The 19,472-nt window shown below is 49.8% G+C and overlaps 1 protein-coding gene across 5 annotated transcripts in view; it reads right to left on the bottom strand.

Moving 5' to 3' along the window:
• The window catches only part of KHDRBS3 (KH RNA binding domain containing, signal transduction associated 3), a 190,236-nt gene extending 171,648 nt beyond the window's left edge, over nucleotides 1-18,588 (bottom strand). Inside the window, exon 1 of one of the 5 annotated variants that reach the window (XM_019823178.3) lies at nucleotides 18,137-18,588. In XM_019823178.3, coding sequence (XP_019678737.1) covers nucleotides 18,137-18,224 — 88 coding nt within the window. In that variant the 5' untranslated portion in view covers nucleotides 18,225-18,588. Of the gene's footprint in view, nucleotides 1-12,429; nucleotides 12,586-18,136 lie in introns of those variants that run through there. The other 4 variants (XM_023248662.2, XM_023248659.2, XR_006592730.1 and 1 more) reach the window with 4 other exon arrangements.
• Between the last annotated feature and the right edge of the window lie 884 nt (nucleotides 18,589-19,472).

Genomic DNA, 19,472 nt, shown 5'->3' with positions numbered 1-19,472 from the left:
TAAATTGGCTGGCATTTAACGAGAACTCAACAAATACCAGCGCATCATTATTAACAATTATGTGACACTGACAAGTTCTTTCATATCTCCAGAGCCCCTGATGAATCATTCGAGAGAACATCCTAAACACATGAAAATCCCTAAAACCAGAACTGAAGATATACTCGGTACCTGGTAAATATCAGTTTTCTGCAGTCCTCCTTAATCGCTCTGTGGTAGAAAAAGCAAGGCTCCTCCAAGACCCCCACATCCTCATCTCCAGAACCTGTAAATGCTTAAGTTGCACGGAGAAGGAAAACTACAAGTTGCAGACAGAACTAAGGTTGTTAATCGGCTAATCTTAAAATGGGAAGATTCTCCTGGATTATCCAGGTAACTCCGGGCAATTACAAAGAGTCTCACGAATGGAGGAGAAAAGCAAGAGAGGCCTGCAGGAGAGGCCCACGGGAGAGGCAGCGTGGAAGTTGCTGGCTTCAGAGACGGAGGAAGGGGCCAGGCGCCCAGGGCTGTGCGCAGCCTCCTGCAGCCAGAAAAGTTAGGGAACAATTTCTCTCCCTGAATCTCCAGAAAGGGACTTAGTGTCCCAGACACCTGACTCTGGCCCAGTGAGAACCATTACAGACTTCTGCCCTCTAGAACCCCAAGATAATAAAGCCACTAAATTCACGGCTATGTGTTACAGCAGCCGTAGAACACGGATATACTCTCTCTTCCGGTTTTTCAGTTTTATTGTAAATAAGTCACAAACAACATCTGAATCTGAAAACTAAAAAAGGAAAGAAGGGGCGCCTGGGTGGCGCAGTCGGTTAAGCGTCCGACTTCAGCCAGGTCACGATCTCGCGGTCCGTGAGTTCGAGCCCCGCGTCGGGCTCTGGGCTGATGGCTCAGAGCCTGGAGCCTGTTTCCGATTCTGTGTCTCCCTCTCTCTCTGCCCCTCCCCCGCTCACGCTCTGTCGCTCTCTGTCCCGAAAATAAAAAAACGTTGAAAAAAATTAAAAAAAAAAATAAAGAAAAAAAAAATAAAAAAAGAAAAAAAAGAAAAAAAAGAAAAAAGGAAAGAAAATTGTTTTTGTTTTCTCTACACAGACGAACCTCATCTTAAACGTCCTAAGAAAATCACTTCTTTCTGAACTGTACCCATGAGAGATGGGAACAGTGCTTGATTGTTGGCCCTTGCCATAAAGAACTTAAGATACCAAACAATATAAACTGACTCATTACTGTTTCAGAACGATGGTGTTAAATAACACAATTAAGATATGAGCCACTGCATAGAAGTACCTGGTGTTAAAAGCAGCAGCCAACTCAAGAGAAGCCTTTATGACTCCAAACTAAGCAAGACACGGTGCATATTCCCCTTGGGCATACTGGCTTCCAGCACGCTGTATGTTAAATTTCAAGGCAAAGTTTATGGTTTGAAACCTATTCTGCATATTGTGATTTTTGTTCAAGCGGAAGAAATACTGCTTCTTTGACTTCTGGGTGATAACCGTGGAGGCCAATATTTGCTCCAAACAAGAAGCCCAAATCAAGGTACTTAGAAAAGTTTATTATTGATATTTTTCAAACAGACGGCAAAACTATTTTGGGAAAGGGTTACTCAAGTAGGAAGTGACAACTGTAAAATGAAATTAAGTGAACTATGAGACTGTGAACTGGCACCTGACGCTCCCTTAATTCCTAGTATGGTCTGCAGGCAAAGGAGCTGAAAAACAAAGTGTCAGTGACACACCCAAATCTCTGGAGGACACCAAGGACCCTCACCGTCTTCCCAAACACTGAAACGTCACCACCAGTGAGAAAGAACTGTGGTCCAATGGACTCGTCTGGGCCACCCCCCTGGGTCCAAGCACTAGGAAGTGACCCCTCCGGGGCAAGCAGACAAGAGACCAAAAGTATCCTCCGATGAGGGGACCTTACCAGGCTTTTCTCCTGGAACTTACTTTTGGCCCATTTTTACCACGTGGCTATTGCAAGAAGAAAGCCCAAACAGTTCTACCCTTTTTGGATGAGGTCACAGCCACCCGTTCGAGGGACCAAACAAGAACTAGGGTCCAACCTAAGGGGAGGGCAGCAGGAGGCAGACAAGGAGTCCGCTCCGCCCCTAAGCCCTAGAGGAGAGGCGGTGGGGCCGTCTGTTGCAGTCTCCGGGCCAAGAGTAAAAGTCTACGTTTGCCCAGGATGGTGTCTGCGCCCTCCGCATACATCCCCAGGGAACCCTCTGAGGCAGGGCTCAGGATTCACCTTCCGGATGGACTGCGAGGCAGCAACACTAACCAATACTTTTGCAAAGAAAGAAGCAATTACGACAGGCATTTGCTGGTGAGAATTGAAAGGCACAACGCATTTCACTTACGTTAAACTCTATTGGGAAAGTGTGAGCCAACTCAACAGTCGTCTGGAAGACTTGTGGTGGGCAAGATTTGCTGGGAGGAGCCGGTAGGCCTTGTGCGCAGACAAGCCCGCAAGAGCCTGGCTGTGCCACCACACTCCCTAAGCTCCCTGAACCAAACTGTGATCGGCTCAGAGTTGAAGAAGCTTACAGAGATCCCGTTTTGCTTAAGCATCACGAGCGGTGACAAACTTTAAGATTCCTATTTGAAAAGAAATGCATCACACATGCGCACACAAAAAGCTTTTAAAACACACAGTTTCAAGTATAATTTACACTGATGGACTCACACCCTTTATGAAGTAAGAAAAGGAAACAACAAAGGGATTCTTCTCCTTTGCCCAAGACTCCAGTGCTGAAAGGGCCACAAGGGTCCCTTTGTCCTTTTCTCTTTTGATTCTGCGCTCTCCCCAGGGGATCTCCTCCACCAACGCTTCAAATACATGGTCATGCACTCTTAGTCAGATGTCTAGGAATACTACATACAATTCTCAACTCACAGAACTCAAACGCTTTTAAACCTGTGTCGTTCAACATCCTAAATGATCTTTCTAAAACACATAGCTGACCGTGTCCTTCTCCAGCATTATATCTGTCCAATCATGCTCCAAATTTAAAATACATTCTTACTCCTCACCTGTCTACTGGCCCTGCACATTCTAGTCCCTGCCTATCCTGCTCCCCTGCTTGTCAATACATTCCTGCTTTTACTTTATACTCGAGACCGAGAGAAGCTGCTTTCACGTGTATTATTCATCCAACCAACACTGAGCGCCTACTGTGTGTTAGGCACTATTCTGACTATTCTCAGCACTAGAGATCCTGCAGCCTGGAGTCTCCGTTCTGAAGTCTTGAGGTGTGTCACTAAATCCGCATGGGGCGCCTGGGTGGCTCAGTTGGTTAAACGTCCGACCTCGGCTCAGGTCATGATCTCGCAGTCTGTGAGTTCGAGCCCCGCATCCGGCTCTGTGCTGATGGCACAGAGCCCAGAGCCTGCTTCAGATTCTGTGTCTTCCTTGCTCTCTACCCCTCCCCTGCTCGCACTCTCTTTGTCTCTCTCTCAAAAATAAAAAAAAAATTTCAAAAACAAAACAAAACACAACTGAATCCTCACAAGAAGCCTAGACTGGCAGGTGGGCAGTATGGTGGCTGCTCTGACAAACTAAGGAACTGAGTTTGGAGAGGTAAAGGTCTGCGCCCAAGTTCAGTAATTCTTAAATGACAGAGCCTGAGTCTCAGACCCAAGGCCGGTGCCCACACGGCCAGGGCGCACACGCCTGCCATGATGGCCCGAGAAGTAGCAGGTCTCTCAAAATCAGTCGCTGGGAACTCAAGTAAGATGAGAACACTCTTTCTCCATGTTCCTTCCACAAAGCACCCCGAGGTCATGAATCCATTGCCCTAACGCAGAGAAGAATCTGAGACCAACCGACTCTTCACTCTGCAAACACTAGCGAGAAGCTATGATCGCCCAGGCACCGCGCTGGGCACCAGAGCAGGAATCGAACATAGCGAGTCACGTCTCCTGCCTGAAGGAAGCTGGACTCTCATGGGAGAAAGAACTCCCAACGGGTCGTTGGCCTCCGGAGCGTGATACACGCAAGCAGGGCTGCAAAGAGGGGGGAGGGGCGTGGAGCGGGCGCGGGGTCGCGCTGGGGGGGCCGGGGGGGGGGGGCACGGGCCCAATGGCGCTCCCGCCGGCAGCGAGTCCACGTCTGCGCAGACGCCACGGTGGCGGGCGACGAGACGGACTCCCGTCGCAGGCCCGTCACCCTCTGCCGCCCGGGACGTGTCTCCCGCCGCACCAGGAGTCACAGCCGGTCCGTCGCCCTCCCCGGTGGGCTCCCCACCCCTAGGTGGTGCCACAGGCCCCCGCGCTGGTCTTTGCCGCGGCAGCGCTCGCCGCCGGCCGTCCCCCTGTGTTCCCCGCGTGGCCGCGTCCGCCCCGAGCAGGAAGCGAACACCCTTCCGGCCCCGCCGGTCCCTCCCGGGGCCCCCGCGAGCCGGCCAGGGGCCTCCCCCAGGGGTAAACCCGGAGGTCTCATCAGCAGAAGGTGCTGCTCGCGGGCCGTCTCGCCCGGCCCGGAGGCTCTGTGCCGCTCGGACCCCTTTCCTGGAAGTAACACGGGGTTCTGACGGAGCGTTCACACGCAGCCTGCTACGTGGACGCTTCCACAAGTACACGGCCTGAGCTGGGCTCCACGAACGACGGACACGTGCACGCCGGCCGGAAGAACTCTGGAGGAGGTGACCGACTCCGCGTGACCACAAGATGCCGGGCACGTCACACAACTCCCTCGGGATCATTCTATAGGTGGATAAACTGAGGCTCACCGAGCTTCCTACCACCGAAAGGAACACACCTCTTCGCCATTTATGAGCAAGACCCTGGCAGGGTCGAGAAGGAAACAAAACAAGGTATAATAATACAGAATACAGTCAATTCACCATTAAAACACATGACTTTTAGTTTTTCAGTCGCCGTGTTCTTCCAAGTCATTGTGGACCTAGGGCAGGGGGTTCGGTGTCCTATCTGTTCTGAACTGATGGTAAATTACACGATGGGCAGTGTCCAAAGTGCAGACAGTCCTTGCTTCACGTGTCTCTGAGTATGTGAGAGACGCACAGACACGGAGCTGTAACTTCCTCAGGAAGGTTCTTTCCATACTTAAAAACAACAAAACAGGGGCTCTTGGGTGGCTTAGTCCTTGAAGTGTTGGACTCTTGATTGATTTCAGCTCAGATCATGATCCCAGGGCTGTGAGTTCGAGTCCCGTGTGAGGCTCTGCGCTTCTGCACTGGCAGCATGAAGCCTGCTTGGGGTTCTCCCTCTCTGTCTCTCTCTCTCTCTCTCTCTCTCTCTCTCTCTCTCAAAATAAATAAACATTCAAAACAAAAAAACAACAAAACAAAAAGCAGTAAAACTCATTAACCAAATCAAAATCTTGTGAGGCACCTCAGGACCTGGCAGAGAAAACCCAAGTGCGGGCAGGAGACTTGCTCAGTACCCCCTTCACCACCGGACCAGGGCTTTCCACAGAACCATGAGCTGTTCTGGGACACAGAACTTTAACACCACCTTTTTGATTTCTAGAGAAAGGACTGAACACCACTTCGTGCTTTTCTGATCAACAGTCAGACAGCCAACACAACAACCACTCACAAACACAACAACCACTCACCAACACGCTGACTACTGACTTTTGAATTTGGAAAATTAAAAAAAAAAAAAATGTAAGCAATAACTAAAAGTCAGATTTCTTTTAGAGTCATCAGGGACACTTTAAATCGACTTGATTTACATCTTTATGCTTACAGGGCTGCTGTTTGCAATACCCTGGTGCCTGGGTTTTCTCCGTGTCCCACATTACCTGGATCATCGTCACTGTGCATCGACAACAGGTGGTCCTTCCTAATGACATACTTTTCTCCGAGACTGGGTTCACTCCCTGATAAAATCCATCCATCACTGCTATAACCAAATCCTTTTTTGAATAAATCAGAGAAATAATTACATAAAGAAAACTGTGAAGAAATAAACCTATTCTCAGACAATAAAAGGAGTATTTTTTGAGATTTTTCACCCAATTGATCGGTGCTGAAGTTCTGCCTTTCAGCTAAAGACTACACAGAACAGAGTTATGCTAGACTGGAGCAGGGGCCCTATGTAATGCCTGCACGTTACAGCTATGCCTTGAGATAGGACTTTATTAAGAAAAAGGTAGCCATGAGGGCACCTCGGTGGGTCAGTCGGTTAAGTGTCCGACTCTGGTTCAGGTCGTGATCTCGCGGTTCGTAAGTTTGAGCCCATGTCGGGCTCTGTCTGACAGCTCGGAGCCTAGAGTCTGCTTCTGATTCTGTGTCTCCCTGTCTCTGCCCCTGTCTCTCTCTCTCTCTCTCTCTCTCTCTCTCACTCTCAAAAATAAGCATTAAAAAAAAGTTTAAAAAAAGAAAAAAAGGTAGCCATGTTATGACAACATAAACACCCTCAGGAGTTTTATGGAATTATTTTTTATTATTACTTTGCATATTGTGCACATCGGTGTTTAAAAGACTCAGATCTTGCAAATGAGGACCTCAACAAATCGGTAAGCCGTAAGAAATCTGTATCTAAAAGATCCACGTAAGAGGAATGAGTGGTCTAACAATTATCATTAATTCACTCATCCAAAGAGTTCTGACAGCGCCCTTATGGTGGGCGGTATCGCAAAAGAGAGATACGGCCTGGTCCCTGCTCTCCAGTAGCTGGGAACGAGGAAGGACAGGCAGACTAACGCCCACGGCCGAAGCCAGCACACTACGCGTATCACAAAATAGCGTTGCGAGGACACAATCGTAATCATTCGTGTCCATGCTGTCTCTGGCCGCTTTTCTGCTGCAACAGCAAGTTGAGTGGAATGTACAGCCCACGGAACATTCGCTTCTGTCCACTTGCGGTCAGTCTACAGGCCTACTCCGAGTCTCACGCGAAGACAATGGCGATACACCTGCAGACACATATCCATCAACCACTCTGTCCAGTGAAAGGGCCCAGCAGCAATGATACACCAGTAGTCCACTCCAGATTTTGATGTTTAAAGACCATTCCACACCATAAGAAACTAGGCACCTTGGAAGAAATGGCTAATTTTAGAGCTGCGGCACGGCAAGTACAAGATGTGCCTGGAACAAAATGCTGTTAAGGGGTTTAAAAAAATATTCAAAAGACATATGGGATGCTCCTTTCAATGAGACCCAGGAGCCAGGGTAAAGGGCTTCCCAATGGCCAAATCTGGGACAATTTAATTGCCAATTTATATAACGATTAGCAAAGGATTATGACCAGTTGAATCAAAGAAGAATCCCTGAAATTATACAGACAGATGACGGAGGGAGGGAGAGGAGGAAGAAGGAAAGAAAAAAATGAACATGTTCCCTCAGGTAGAATGTCAACCAATCAATGTAGATGGAATGACTGAATTAGAAAATCACCACTTTAGGGGCACCTGGGTGGCTCAGTCAGCTAAGCGTCCGACTCTTAATTTCGGCTCAGGTCACGACCTCACAGTTCATAGGTTCAAGCCCCGCATCGGGCTCTGGGCTGAAAGCATGGAGCCTGCTTGGGATTCTCTCCCCCTCTGTGCCCATCCAATGTTCGTGCGTGCGTGCGCGCTGTCTCTCTCTCAAAATAAATAAAATTAAAAAAAAGAAAGAAAATCTCCATCTTACAACTAGCATAGTAATAATTCAGGTTAACAAACGTTAATGGATGCTAAAATCTGTGAGGAAGAGTTTACAATGAGGAACGGAGTATTTACAAGTGTCTCCTCACAAAAATACTAATTTCCTTACAAAAGGAAAATAATATCTTTGCAGGGGAGACAGCTGGCAGGACCTTAACCAAGTAATCAAACCTATATCGTCGGTCACAGGACGTGACCCCGACACCGTGTGCCTCCCAATAGGAGGTGCCGAGCAGGACACACCATCGCCTCAGGGGGATTCCTGCGGAAGCGGAAGCACGTGAACCGGATATTAAGGAAATGGACAACCCAGACGGACAGCCCACAGAAACCTGGTCTCTGTGCTAATCAAACACGCACGGCATAAAAGGTAAAGGAAGACGCAGGTGCTCTTCCAAAGTGAGAGACTAAAAGACACTAAACAGCTGAATGCACTCTCGGGTCTTGAACTGGATCCTCTCCAAGACCAAATGGGAAGCACGGCAAGAGTGGCGCACGGACTGCAGACGAGACAGTCGTAGGAAACAACGATCGACTTCCTCAATGTGATCACTCGCCTCCAGAACTGCAGTTACGTAAGAGAAAATCCACGCTGAGGTGGATTTTTAGGGGCAAGGGGAGATAACATGGGCACCTTACTCCCCAACGAGCCAGGAACATACGTAAATACACGGGGACGATGGGAAAGCAGATGTGGGAAAGCGTTAACAACTGGGGAATCCAGACAAACGGGCATACGGGACGCCTTAGCACTATATTTTCAACTCTTTTATTTTAAAACTGTTTCCAAATAAAAGTTTTCAATGCCTAGAATAAGAAATAAAGGTCTTAACAACGGGAGGGAGAGAGAAGAGAGATAAGCAAATAACCACAAAGCGCCAACAGGAATACTAGGTGCGACGGAAACATAGGGGAGCCTGGAGCTAAGAATTACGTGCGGAGATCAGAAAGGGTCTGTGTCGCTGACCGAGTCCCTTTCCCACCCGTGATGGGTTCGGTGTCCAGCCAAGCCCTCTTCGAAGAGGACTCGCCCTGGCCCCATGATGAGCTGAAGTCATTCTGAGCCCCGAAAACCCCTCTGCATTCTCCTACCGAACACACTCTTGGAACCGTTCCCTCTACGTGTTTATCTCCCTCCCCGGACTGCAGACTGCTTGACAAATGACGAAGACTGAAGACGGTGATGGTGGTGGTGGCGGTGGTGGTGGTGGTGGTGATGATGATGATGATGATGATGATGATGATGAAGGCGGGAGCAGCTGTTTACCCCATGCTTAGTACCTACCAGGCATGACACTATACATCTCATCACACAAAGACTCCAAGCAGGCTTCCTTTTTTTCAACAACCATTTTATAGTCATGGAAACTGAGGCTGAGCACGTTCATGAATCCAAGGTCACAACACAAAGAAGCGGCTCAAACCTGTGTGACTGAGAACTGTCCTCAGCCTCTCCTTGTTACCAAACAGTCTGAACCTCGTCCCAGCATTTTCAGTCAGCAGCAGGCACGCGCTGGTTAGGCAAACGGGAGGTGAAAGGGACCTCTCTCAGTACTCGGCTCTGTTTACAGTATGCCGAGCACATCCAAACTCAAGGCCAGGAGCAGAGGAGGCACGAGGTGGGAGGAGAAAGGCGGCCCTATAAAAACGGCCAGCAGATACTCTATGCACTGGCAGATAACCGAGAACTGATGTAGGAAAGTCAGATATAAAAGATACGACATGAGGATGAGAAACATAAATGTGTAGTGATCTCGTATTAGATGTGACAAATATGTCCTGTATGTTAAAAACTCAGAATGAAAGTAAATACCTATAAAATCATTGTCTTTCCACCTTAGTGACCTATGAGGCAGGCATTACTGCCAGTGTAGACACGGAAGTAACTGGCCCAGAACACACAGTTCAATTTAACAGGTCAGGTACTTAACAAGCATTAGTTGAATAAACGAACAAAATGAAAGAAATCTCAGGATACGTTTCGGAAGTCCCATGGCCTCTTTCCAGTATTCCGCTCTGCTAAAATTACTAAATTTGTAATCGCGTCTTTGTCCAAAATTCCTCCCGGGTTTTGTACCTGGACCTGGTCAGCCCCTTACCCAGGAAGAAGCAGACGTTTCCACACCAGCTGACAAAGCTTTGGTTACTACGGTTTGCTTCCTCACACAAATGGAAGATTTTGACTCATCGGCTCCAATGCAAATAACAGGACTATAATTTCCCCCACAGAACAAACAAATTTATGGCCAACAGCCATAAATCAGACTATCCTAACACTTACCTTGAATAAAGTTTTCAATTCAACGCTTTGGAGATAATTTTTCTGTAGGGCATAGTGAGCCCTCTCCCGTGACCTTGCACGAGCTCTGAATCCCTGTAACCTGTGTCTGTTCACCTGCACAGCGAGCACAGAGCAACCTGCCAGAGGTCGCCAGGGTTAACCAGGTAACGTGTGAGAAAGGACCCGGCAGCAGCGCCTGGCACACCCGAAGCACTCGGGAGGTGCCCACGGAACGGCAGTCATGGTTCTCGGCGAATACTGAGGACAGCCACAGAGTGCGCCTCTTAAAATCAGAACTGTGAAAGGCTGATGCCGATACAGGGGTATCGAAAGCAACGCCGGCCAGCGGACCATCAAGCCCGGTTCCGAGTAGCTACCGGCGGGACCAGGGGTAACCAGCTGTGCGCAGCGCCATCTAGTGGAGCCGGAGCAGAGCACAAGTGCCGACCGAGGGACAGGGATGCCCGTGCAAACTGCCCCTGCTCCCCTCCATTGGGATGTCCAGGAGAGCTGGAAACAACAGCGACCCCCGCCCCTGTAACACGTGCATCAGAAAGGGCGCTCTCACTTCCGTATGCTCTTTATCATACCACAAAGAACATCGGTGATGCGCCACGAACACTACTTCTAAAGTCCTTAAAATAGCCGACAGGGCTGATGGGCAAAAAAAATATGGAAATGTCCAGCTGCCCAATCCAGGGTAAAAGATCTTGTGCTGGTGGAGAGGAGCTGCTGAGGGTCCAGCTACGTTTTAACGTGGGCAGTCACAAAGCCGTTTAGGGAGGCTTCATTTGCTCATTGACGCTTCTGGTGCCACAGAACCTTGAACAGCACCATAAAAATCAGAGTGCTAACTTTGCACAGGGTTATCACTAAATAAGCTTCCTAAGAATGAGTCTGTTTTTTCTAGATTTTAAAACTACACTCATTCTAATAACAAAAAAATCACCCCGAGAATTGAAACTAGACGGTTATTACACGTTTTACACCTGAAATGTGACCCAGCACGCACACGTGGTCTCAGGCTATTGCATAAAACTAGCAGGCAACATTTATTAAGCACCTGCTATGTGTTAGACACTGTACTTATCTCATGTCTAGAACAGCCCTACAAAGGAGGTATAGACAGGAAACTGAGGCTCCTTCTATAGCAGCTCCTCCCTTGTTAAGTAACACCCTTTCCCCTATAAATGCCATCCACCACACCTGCCATGCCGCCACGGGTCACAAAGTTTCTGCCCCGTTTTGTCAGGCCACTGTGCGTCCCTCTAGACAGCATGCACTCTGCCGTCCTCACAGACCACTGGCCCAATACCGAGCACTTAATTTTCAGAGCTGCATGACAGAGAATTTCCATGGAAGTCAAAGATGAAAATGCACCTCTACCTGGTGCTCCCAGGTAAAGTGTCTAGTGTCCTGGAGGTAGGCAGGTAAGGATTTAAATCTCGGTTTGCCACTTAGCTGTCTGACCTTAGGCAATTATTTGTCCTGCAATGCCCTCACTTCTCTCACCTGTAAAATAAAGTAAACCGATTTACTCTTTTAACACTGTTAGAAAAATTAAATGAAATAATGGACATAAAGCTTCTAACCCAGAAAAAACCTCTTGATAAATGGTAACTATTACTATTAGCAATCGCAAGGCGAGGTTATTCAAACATCCTCCCCACCCCCATCCCACCTCCATCCCAGAGCCAAAACCATTGTCGGTGGAATATGTTCTTTTACGTTCTTGGCACTCTTTTTCCCTCGCTTTTTGAGCCTGTTTTTAGAAAATGGAGAATTTCTACACATACCACAAACTGACTAAAAATTTCTGCTATCACACTTTCAACCAATTGTTCCTATGATACAGAATTAAAATACAAAGAGCTCCGTGCCTCTGAGAGGTTCCTTAAAGACCCACAGAGCTTTCTCAAGAATCTGATTTAGGGGCACCTGGCTGGCCCAGTTGGCTGACTCTGACTCTTGATTTCGGTTCAGGTCATGATCTCATGGTTCGTGAGTTCGAGCCCCACATCGGGCTCTGCACTGACAGTGCGAGCCTGCTTGGGATTCTCTCGCTCTCAAAATAAATAAATTTAAAAAAATAAAAACGAAATTTGACTTAGTCACTTTCTACACTGAAAGTTTTCCTATTTTCTCTTTGACCACTGGGACACACAACTAAAAATCCTTGCCTTCAATGCCCACTAAAGGCTGAAAAGTGCTGCTGGAGAACACAGGAAGAAAGTGAACGGCCTTTGCGGTAAAGCATACTTTAGGGGACCATTTCTTAAAATCTACCATCGCCAAAGGAAATCCCTAACTGGCTTCTACTACAATAAAACTTTTATTTAAAAACAATGTCGACTTCTGTCCTTTTATCTCTTTTCGTAAAGTAGCCTATCAAAACCCCACAGACTAGATTTAAAATTGCAGCCTGACTATTCAAAATTGTGCACCTTCACTGGGCAAGCTACTTCACATTTTGAGACTCAGACGCGCCATTTGAAAAAAAACCAAAGAGGCAGGCAGGGCATAAAACCACCTACCTTGCGAGATCTTTGTGGGGACTGGAGATAATGCACAGGAAGCACCTGGCACGGAGGCCCTCAGTTTGGCAGCTTGCATCATAATCATCATCCCCAATGCTAAGGAACACTTCTATTTTTTGGTAAAAAATGTAAACCACTTTATCCTCATTCGGTGGGAAGATGACGACCAGCTAAAGGGTCCTGTGATGCCAGAGCGGCTGCCGACGCCCGATCCATCCGAAGTCCCAGCCGCTCTCTGCACGTGGGTGTCTGCCCGCCCGCTGCTAGTGTGGACCACCTCCTTCAGGTAAGAGGGCGGGAGTCTGCCATGGTCCCCGGGCTTCAAGTTTCCGCTTTTTAACCCGTCAGAAGAAATTTCACGCAGGAATTTAGGCAAGGAGAGCCAACTGTATTGGAGCACACTGGCTTAATCAATTGCTTAAGAAGAAGAGAAGTAAATAAACATCTGATTCAAAGCGGATCTGCTAACATCTCATTAACTCCCAGAGAAGGACCCCCTACGGTTCTACCCCACCCACAAAAGGGCACTGCGGCCTTGTGCTGGCTCCCGGCTGCATCTCACTTAGCGCCTCTTTGGTTTGTGTCCCTGGGGCCGGTCCAGACTTCATCCCTGCCCCTTTCAGCTGTCCTTTAAGGGACCCACTGCTCAACACTTTCTGAGTCTCCCACCTCCAGGAATATTAAAACACAACGTTGACACAACGTGGGGTGGGAGGCTGCAGGAGCCAGGTGCCGAGAGTTACGGGAGGCGCTCAGGACTGAGAGACGGAAGAGTGTCCCAAGAAGACAGAGGTCGCATTGATGTGTTGTGCCGATGAGGACACCATCAGAGACGTAAGCACCGTAAGCACCGGCTGCTCTGGGACAAAATGGGCAATCTGGATCCATGGGGCGGACGGGGCCGGGGGGGGGGGGGGCGGTAAGGGATGTGGTCACAGGAGATACCCTAGAGCAGAAATTCCTAGGGTGAGGTACAAGAACAGATGCTATAGAATCTTTCAGTTCCGGCACCGTTACTAACGGCCGTCCCAGCCTGCCCCTGTACCTCTGTGGGCCAGTGAGGTCCCGGAAAGAACGACACTGCTTGCACCTTCGCGCGGGCATTTTCCAAGCATGTCACCCGGAGTAAGTCATTTCAGTCGCTGGGAGTCTCAGTTTCTACAACTGAAACGTTGGGCTGCTAACGTCTACACTTCTGGGTTGTTACCAGTATTCAGATGGCAGACAAGACGGGGCACAGAGAAGAGCCTCGAAAATGTCCCTAGGCTGACTGAGTTAAACCATCTAGTCACTCAGTACTTCTGAAGGAGAGTTGAAGACGTTCCCCAGTTAAAAAGGAGGCATCTATGCACTTGAAACTCACTCTCAAATTAAGACATATGAGAGCGCTCGTTTCTCAGCAGCAGAGTCTGTTTTCTCCCCTCGCTACCTCCAGGACCCGGCACAAGGACCTGGCAGGTTCTCAGGAAACATGTCACTAATGACCAGATACCAAAACACTGTAACTCACAATTGCTGGATCGCTCCGAATCATAACACACTACAGGAAATTCAGAAATGGTTTGCCTAAAAAAACAAACGAGAACTCTGAAAAGCCTCTAAGAAAAACAATTAAAAACTAAAAACCACACCCTCCTTTGGATGAAACAGAAACTCACACACCACTTCTAAATATAAGTCTGCAATCTCCATTCTCATTTGTCTCTCTTACTCTACACGTCTGACAACATTCAAGCGAACTGCAAACAGTTTCTAAAAGGGGGGGGGGAGGGTCACCACAAATGACACCTCAAGCCATCAGGGTTTTGTTGAACAAAGAGAAGCACGTCGGGCTAACTAACGATCCTCCCTTCATGTGTTTTTACCCCTCACGTACATCCTGAGTGATGCTAAGAGCACTAATATCAGAGAAATGGATGCCATATGAAAAATTACCATCTTGAAATACCAACAGAGAACTTTATCAATCCGGACACAAACAGACCACCTTCATCTTGACTCCTTTGCTCCGCTTCCTCTTGTAACCAACCACTAAATATAACTTGGCAGCGAACCAGCCACCAATCCATATATTATATCAGATAATTAAAAATACAGGGTTATGTAATCTTATTTAATGGTTACTTGGCTTGGATTGAAAGCCATCCAAAGCAGTACCAGAGAGCTGGATGAAATTATAATGCATAAGACATTTCTAAAGATGTTTTTTAGTAAGAGTCAGCACATCCCCTACTAGCAAATATAATACAAAACATGGAACGCTACTTTCATCTCCAATTAACCTCCCTGGCAAGAAACAGACAATGTCAATTCCTTCCAGGGGCTCGGGAAGTGGGGAGAGACATACCAAAGCCTATCTTCTTTGATTTGATTTTAACATCAAGTAAACATCACCCATTACATTTGGTAGAGAAACAACAGTGCTCAGTATTTACAGGGTAGGGGGAAGGAGAGCCAGTTAGCCTAAGAAAATAAAAGTCAGCAACTAATGCTCACCGTGACACACAAGCCTGGAAAAGGTATAAAAGCTGACTTCCATTAGCACAGGAGCGTAGATCTTGAGGCCATCCCAGCTCAAGTTCTTACTTACAGATTATTAGAAAAAAATAATTCAGCGAGGAGGCTGATCAATGTTTACAACTACTGAATTTTTAAAAAATGGCAACATCTCATTTATAAACGGTTTCATTATCATAATGTGTTGATTACTAAAGTAATAAACTGGTCACAGGAGGGCTTTAATTCAAAGTGCCTCTTGGCCGGAGCACTAAAATCCTGTAGGATAGATAAACCTACTATACATGTTTGTTTCTTCAAACAGACCACTAGATAAGTATCGAAAGAAACTTTTTTTATAAAAATCAAGGTAAGTCCACCAGAAAAGAGCATATTAATTACATTGATCTCTACAGGGTTTTAAATTAGCGTGTGTTGTATTCTGTCTTTGCAAGAAGGCACAAATAGCAAGAACAATGGCCTTAAGAGACAGGAGACCTGAGTTCAAATTAGATCTCAGCTGCCCACAAACTTGCATAGCTGGGTTCCGCAGCCGCCTCCCCAGAAAAACGGAGATGTCAATGTCAGCCTCACAAGAGTCCAAGTGTGAGAAAGGAACTGAACGGCATCAGCATGTACCTTAAAGAGCCTTGGAAACTTCAACACGCTATGCAAACATAAGGTATCGGGTTCAGTGCTGACCGTCGTCACGGTACAAGTTGGTGCCGGAAGCCTAATTCCAGCATCGAGATTCAGAATAAATTCTGAAAAGAAATAGTTTCTTTCAGAGGCAAACAGTCAATAAAATCGCTAAATATGAATAAAAATGCTTTTCTATAGCCAATAACAAGATGGTTATCAGATTCAAAATCAAAGTTTTCTAATAACCATTCAAATTCAGATGTAAGACACTATTTTAGAGGTGCACTTGTAATTCTGAAGTTACATAATTGAGCATAATTAATACTTTAAATGATAAGGCTTTGCATTCGGGATATCAGCTTATGATTTAAGAGGAAAACATTTTCGTCTCAAGTAATCTAAATTAACAGTAATAAGAGCATCTTGAGTATCACCTTTTCCTTCCTTCACGTAACTGTTCGCTGTGAGAAATGTACTCCTTACACAAATTACTTTTTGTATGGAAAAGTAAGGTGATCGGGTTTAACATCTACAAAAATACTAAATGGGAACACTGTCCAGTATCTATTTCAAGTAACCAGAAGCCACTGACACTAGTAAAAACACAAAACACCAAAAGAATTTTGAATGTACGGTTTTAGCAACACAGTACTATGGCAACATGGCACGGAGGTAAAAAAAAAAATTCTGACTTTCAAAATAAGATAACTCATTACACTTGTACTTCAGCTGTTTCCTTAATTGAGCACCACATAACTTTGATTCGGCTTCTTTCTTAAGAAAAATGCACTTGACTCCACAATGCAGACTATTTCTAATGCCACTGATCTCACACAACGTACAGAGAAATTTCTTTCACAGAAATGACAGCCCAGCAGGCAACAAAAGATATATGTAAATCATAAAGCAAGGAGTGCAAACCTAACTGCAGAACTGTTCAGAAGAGCCTCGGAGTAAGCTTAAAATTCCTTTTCCCTAATTTAAGAATGTAAGCCCATTACTTTTTCACAAGCCCGTTTTACTAAAGAAATAAAAAATAAGCCTGCAATTAAAATAAAATGGGAGAGCTCCGTAAACCGATTTCTGTTCCACAATTGAGACAGCATGCGTGCTTACATTCTTGGAGACACGGAGTCTCCCCACTAACAACACACCCTACTCTGTCTGCAGAACCGGCTGAAACAGGCAAATGCTGGAGGCTGCTGTTCAAAAATACAGATATCGATATACAAATAGAATATGTCTGCCTCTTCTTTCACTTCCAACAATAAAAGAGCCAGGGCCAGCATTAAGATCAGCAGACCCGATTTAACTCGGAAACCACAAACTGTCACCGCACGGAGTGATTCCTGCAAAAGGGAACAGATCTGACCAGGTAATGTTTCTGCCATCACCCAGAGAAGCAGCACACCAGTAGCCCCCAAGCCCATGTTCATCTGAAACATGGGTAACAGATACAGAAGGACCCGAGGACTGCTCCCGGGAAGGAAGGCTCCATTTACCGTCCATCCCAGATCACTCAGGAAGCTCAAGGAAGAACAAGCCAGGAAATCCTGTCCTGGGTAGGCGCGCCTCCATATGCCCCTGGATCCCAGTGCCCTCTGCTTCCCAGGGTTGTTCACACCCTGGACTGGCGGAAGCAGCGCTAAAACGGCATAGGCAGCAAAGGCTCCTCGTCCGGTCTTCTGAACTCCTAACCAGCCTCCAGTGAGGGTGACCCACCCAGAGCGTCCCAAAGAGAAGACAGGCGAGCCAAGAAGGGGGCTCTTGCGTGGGCCCCTACCAACCCCTCCCCACCAAGGGCCAGCCTGCAAGCCTGGGCAGGAGCTGCCCACCTCCAGGGAGAGCAGACCACCCTGCCAGGGTGCCGATAACCTGGGCACTGGAGAAAAAACGAGACAGAGAGGAGAGGAACTGGGCTCTACCACTAAGACCGTGGGTCCTTCTCCTCGGAAACGCTTGGGGTCTGACCCCAAACCTCCCCCAAGGTCCTCAAACTTCACTAACAATACAGGCACCTGTTCCCTTCACCTTTTGTGCATTTCATCCCCTCCAATCCTTCCATTTTGCTCCAGCTCTTTCTCCAGCTCCCCGGACAGACCAAACACACGAGGATGCCCGAGTCCCTCACAAACTCCCCTCCGATGAGATAATTCAACCCCCGCCCCACCAAAGCCCCCAGATGTTCGCCGTCCCCCACCCACAAGTTTACCTCGGGTATCCTCGAGTCCCCAAAGATCTTCCAGTCTCGTCCGAGCGCCCCAGCCTTCTGCCCCCCCGCCCCGGCCGCGTCTCCCAAAGGCACACACATCTCGCTTTCCCCCGGGTGTCCGGTATTCCCCCAGGTCCCCACCCAAACGCCCCCCCGGATTGCTACCTGGGTCCCCACCCGCCTCCCCAGCTCTGCTTCCAGCCAGCCCCACAGGTCCGCCTCCCCAGCGCCCCCGCATTTCCACCCGATCCCGAGCCTCCCCCGTCCCCGAGCCGCCCCGGCCGCCACTCCCCCGGCCCCAACGGCCGCGGGCTCCAGTTAACGGCCGGCCGACCGGCCGGCGTGCGCCCTCACCTTGGTTCACCAGCCGCAGAGCGTGCGTGAAGGAGGGGTCCAGGGAGTCCTTCTCCGCCATCAGCTCCGGCAGGTACTTCTCCTCCATGCTCGCCGGCCGCCGGGCCCGGGACGCCGACGCGCGGCGGGCGAGCAGCGGCGGCCCCGCGCCCCCCGACCCCGCCCGCGCCCCAGCGGCGCGCAACCCGGGCCAGAAGCCGCGGCCGGGGCGCGGCGGAGCCAAGCCCGGAGGTCGGCCAGGCGGCGGCACGGGGCGGGGGGTGGCCGCCGAGTGCCCCGCGCTGGCGGCCGCTGCCTCCCGGACGCGGCCCCCGCGGCCCCGCAGCGGGCCGAGCAGGAGCGGGCGCGGGCCGGCGCGGTCAGGCGGGCCCTCGGGCCGGGCCGGCGGCGCGCTCGGCGAGCCTGAGGCAGTCCCGGGCGAGCCCCGCCAGCCGGCGCCCGCGCCCCAGCTCAGCCGCGACCCGCACGCCGCGCGCCGCCCCGCGCTCTCCGAGCGGCCGCGCCGAGCGCCCGGCCCGCCGCCCCGCCCGCCGCGCCTGCGCCTGCGCGCCGCGCCCGCGCCCCCCGCCCCGCCCCGCCCCGCCCGCCGCCTCCGGGGGGGGGCCCGCCCCCTGCTGCGCGGCAGTCCGCGGGGAAGGGCGTCCCGGCGCCTCCCGCCCGCCGCGCGCTCTCCTCCGGCCCCGGGGGGCGCGGGGGAGCCCGGCTGTACGGTGCCGGCGCGGCCCGACGCGGACGCCGGGAAACTGAGGCCCGGAGAGGTCGCGCGGCTCGCCCAAGGTCACCCGGCGAGCGCTCCCCGGAGGAGGGTCAGGGGCCCGGCCGGGAGAGAGGACAGGGAGGCGAGCCCGGGCTCGCCCCAGCGGGCCCTGGGGAGAGGCATCGGGGCGAGCCGCGCTGCTCTTTATGGCTCCCAGGACTTCCCTAACTTCTCTCGCGTTGCTATCCCCTCCTGTTTGCAAGCAAATAACGCGGGCGCGCCGTCCTTCCCGGGCGCCCGGGCTCTGGGCGCCGACCCCGGGACCCTGGGTCCCGAGGTCGGTTACGTAAAAGAGCGTGCCCTTCAGGGTGTCTTTGTCAGCCCGAGTTGCCACCGGCTCATCTTTCTCTTCTCCCCTAAACCGGCTGTGCCTGGATGAGGAAGAGGGAGCCTTGCTGGAACCTGTTCCCTCCGGGGGAGAGTGCCCTGGACGCACGTGGGCGCTGATGTCCTCTGTCCCTTTCCGCCCTCTTCCCCAAGGAGCCCTCCCTGGGGCCCGTTTTCAGGTTTAGTGAGCATGTGGAGTAAATGTCTCCCAGCTGGCCTAGGACTCAGAGTCTGTCCTGCCTTTCCCCCTCC

This window comes from Felis catus, chromosome F2, assembly GCF_018350175.1.
Source record: "Felis catus isolate Fca126 chromosome F2, F.catus_Fca126_mat1.0, whole genome shotgun sequence".
NCBI classification, from domain to species: domain Eukaryota; kingdom Metazoa; phylum Chordata; class Mammalia; order Carnivora; family Felidae; genus Felis; species Felis catus.
The sequence above is the reverse complement of the archived record's forward strand: the minus strand, read 5'-3'. Positions and strand labels throughout refer to the sequence as shown.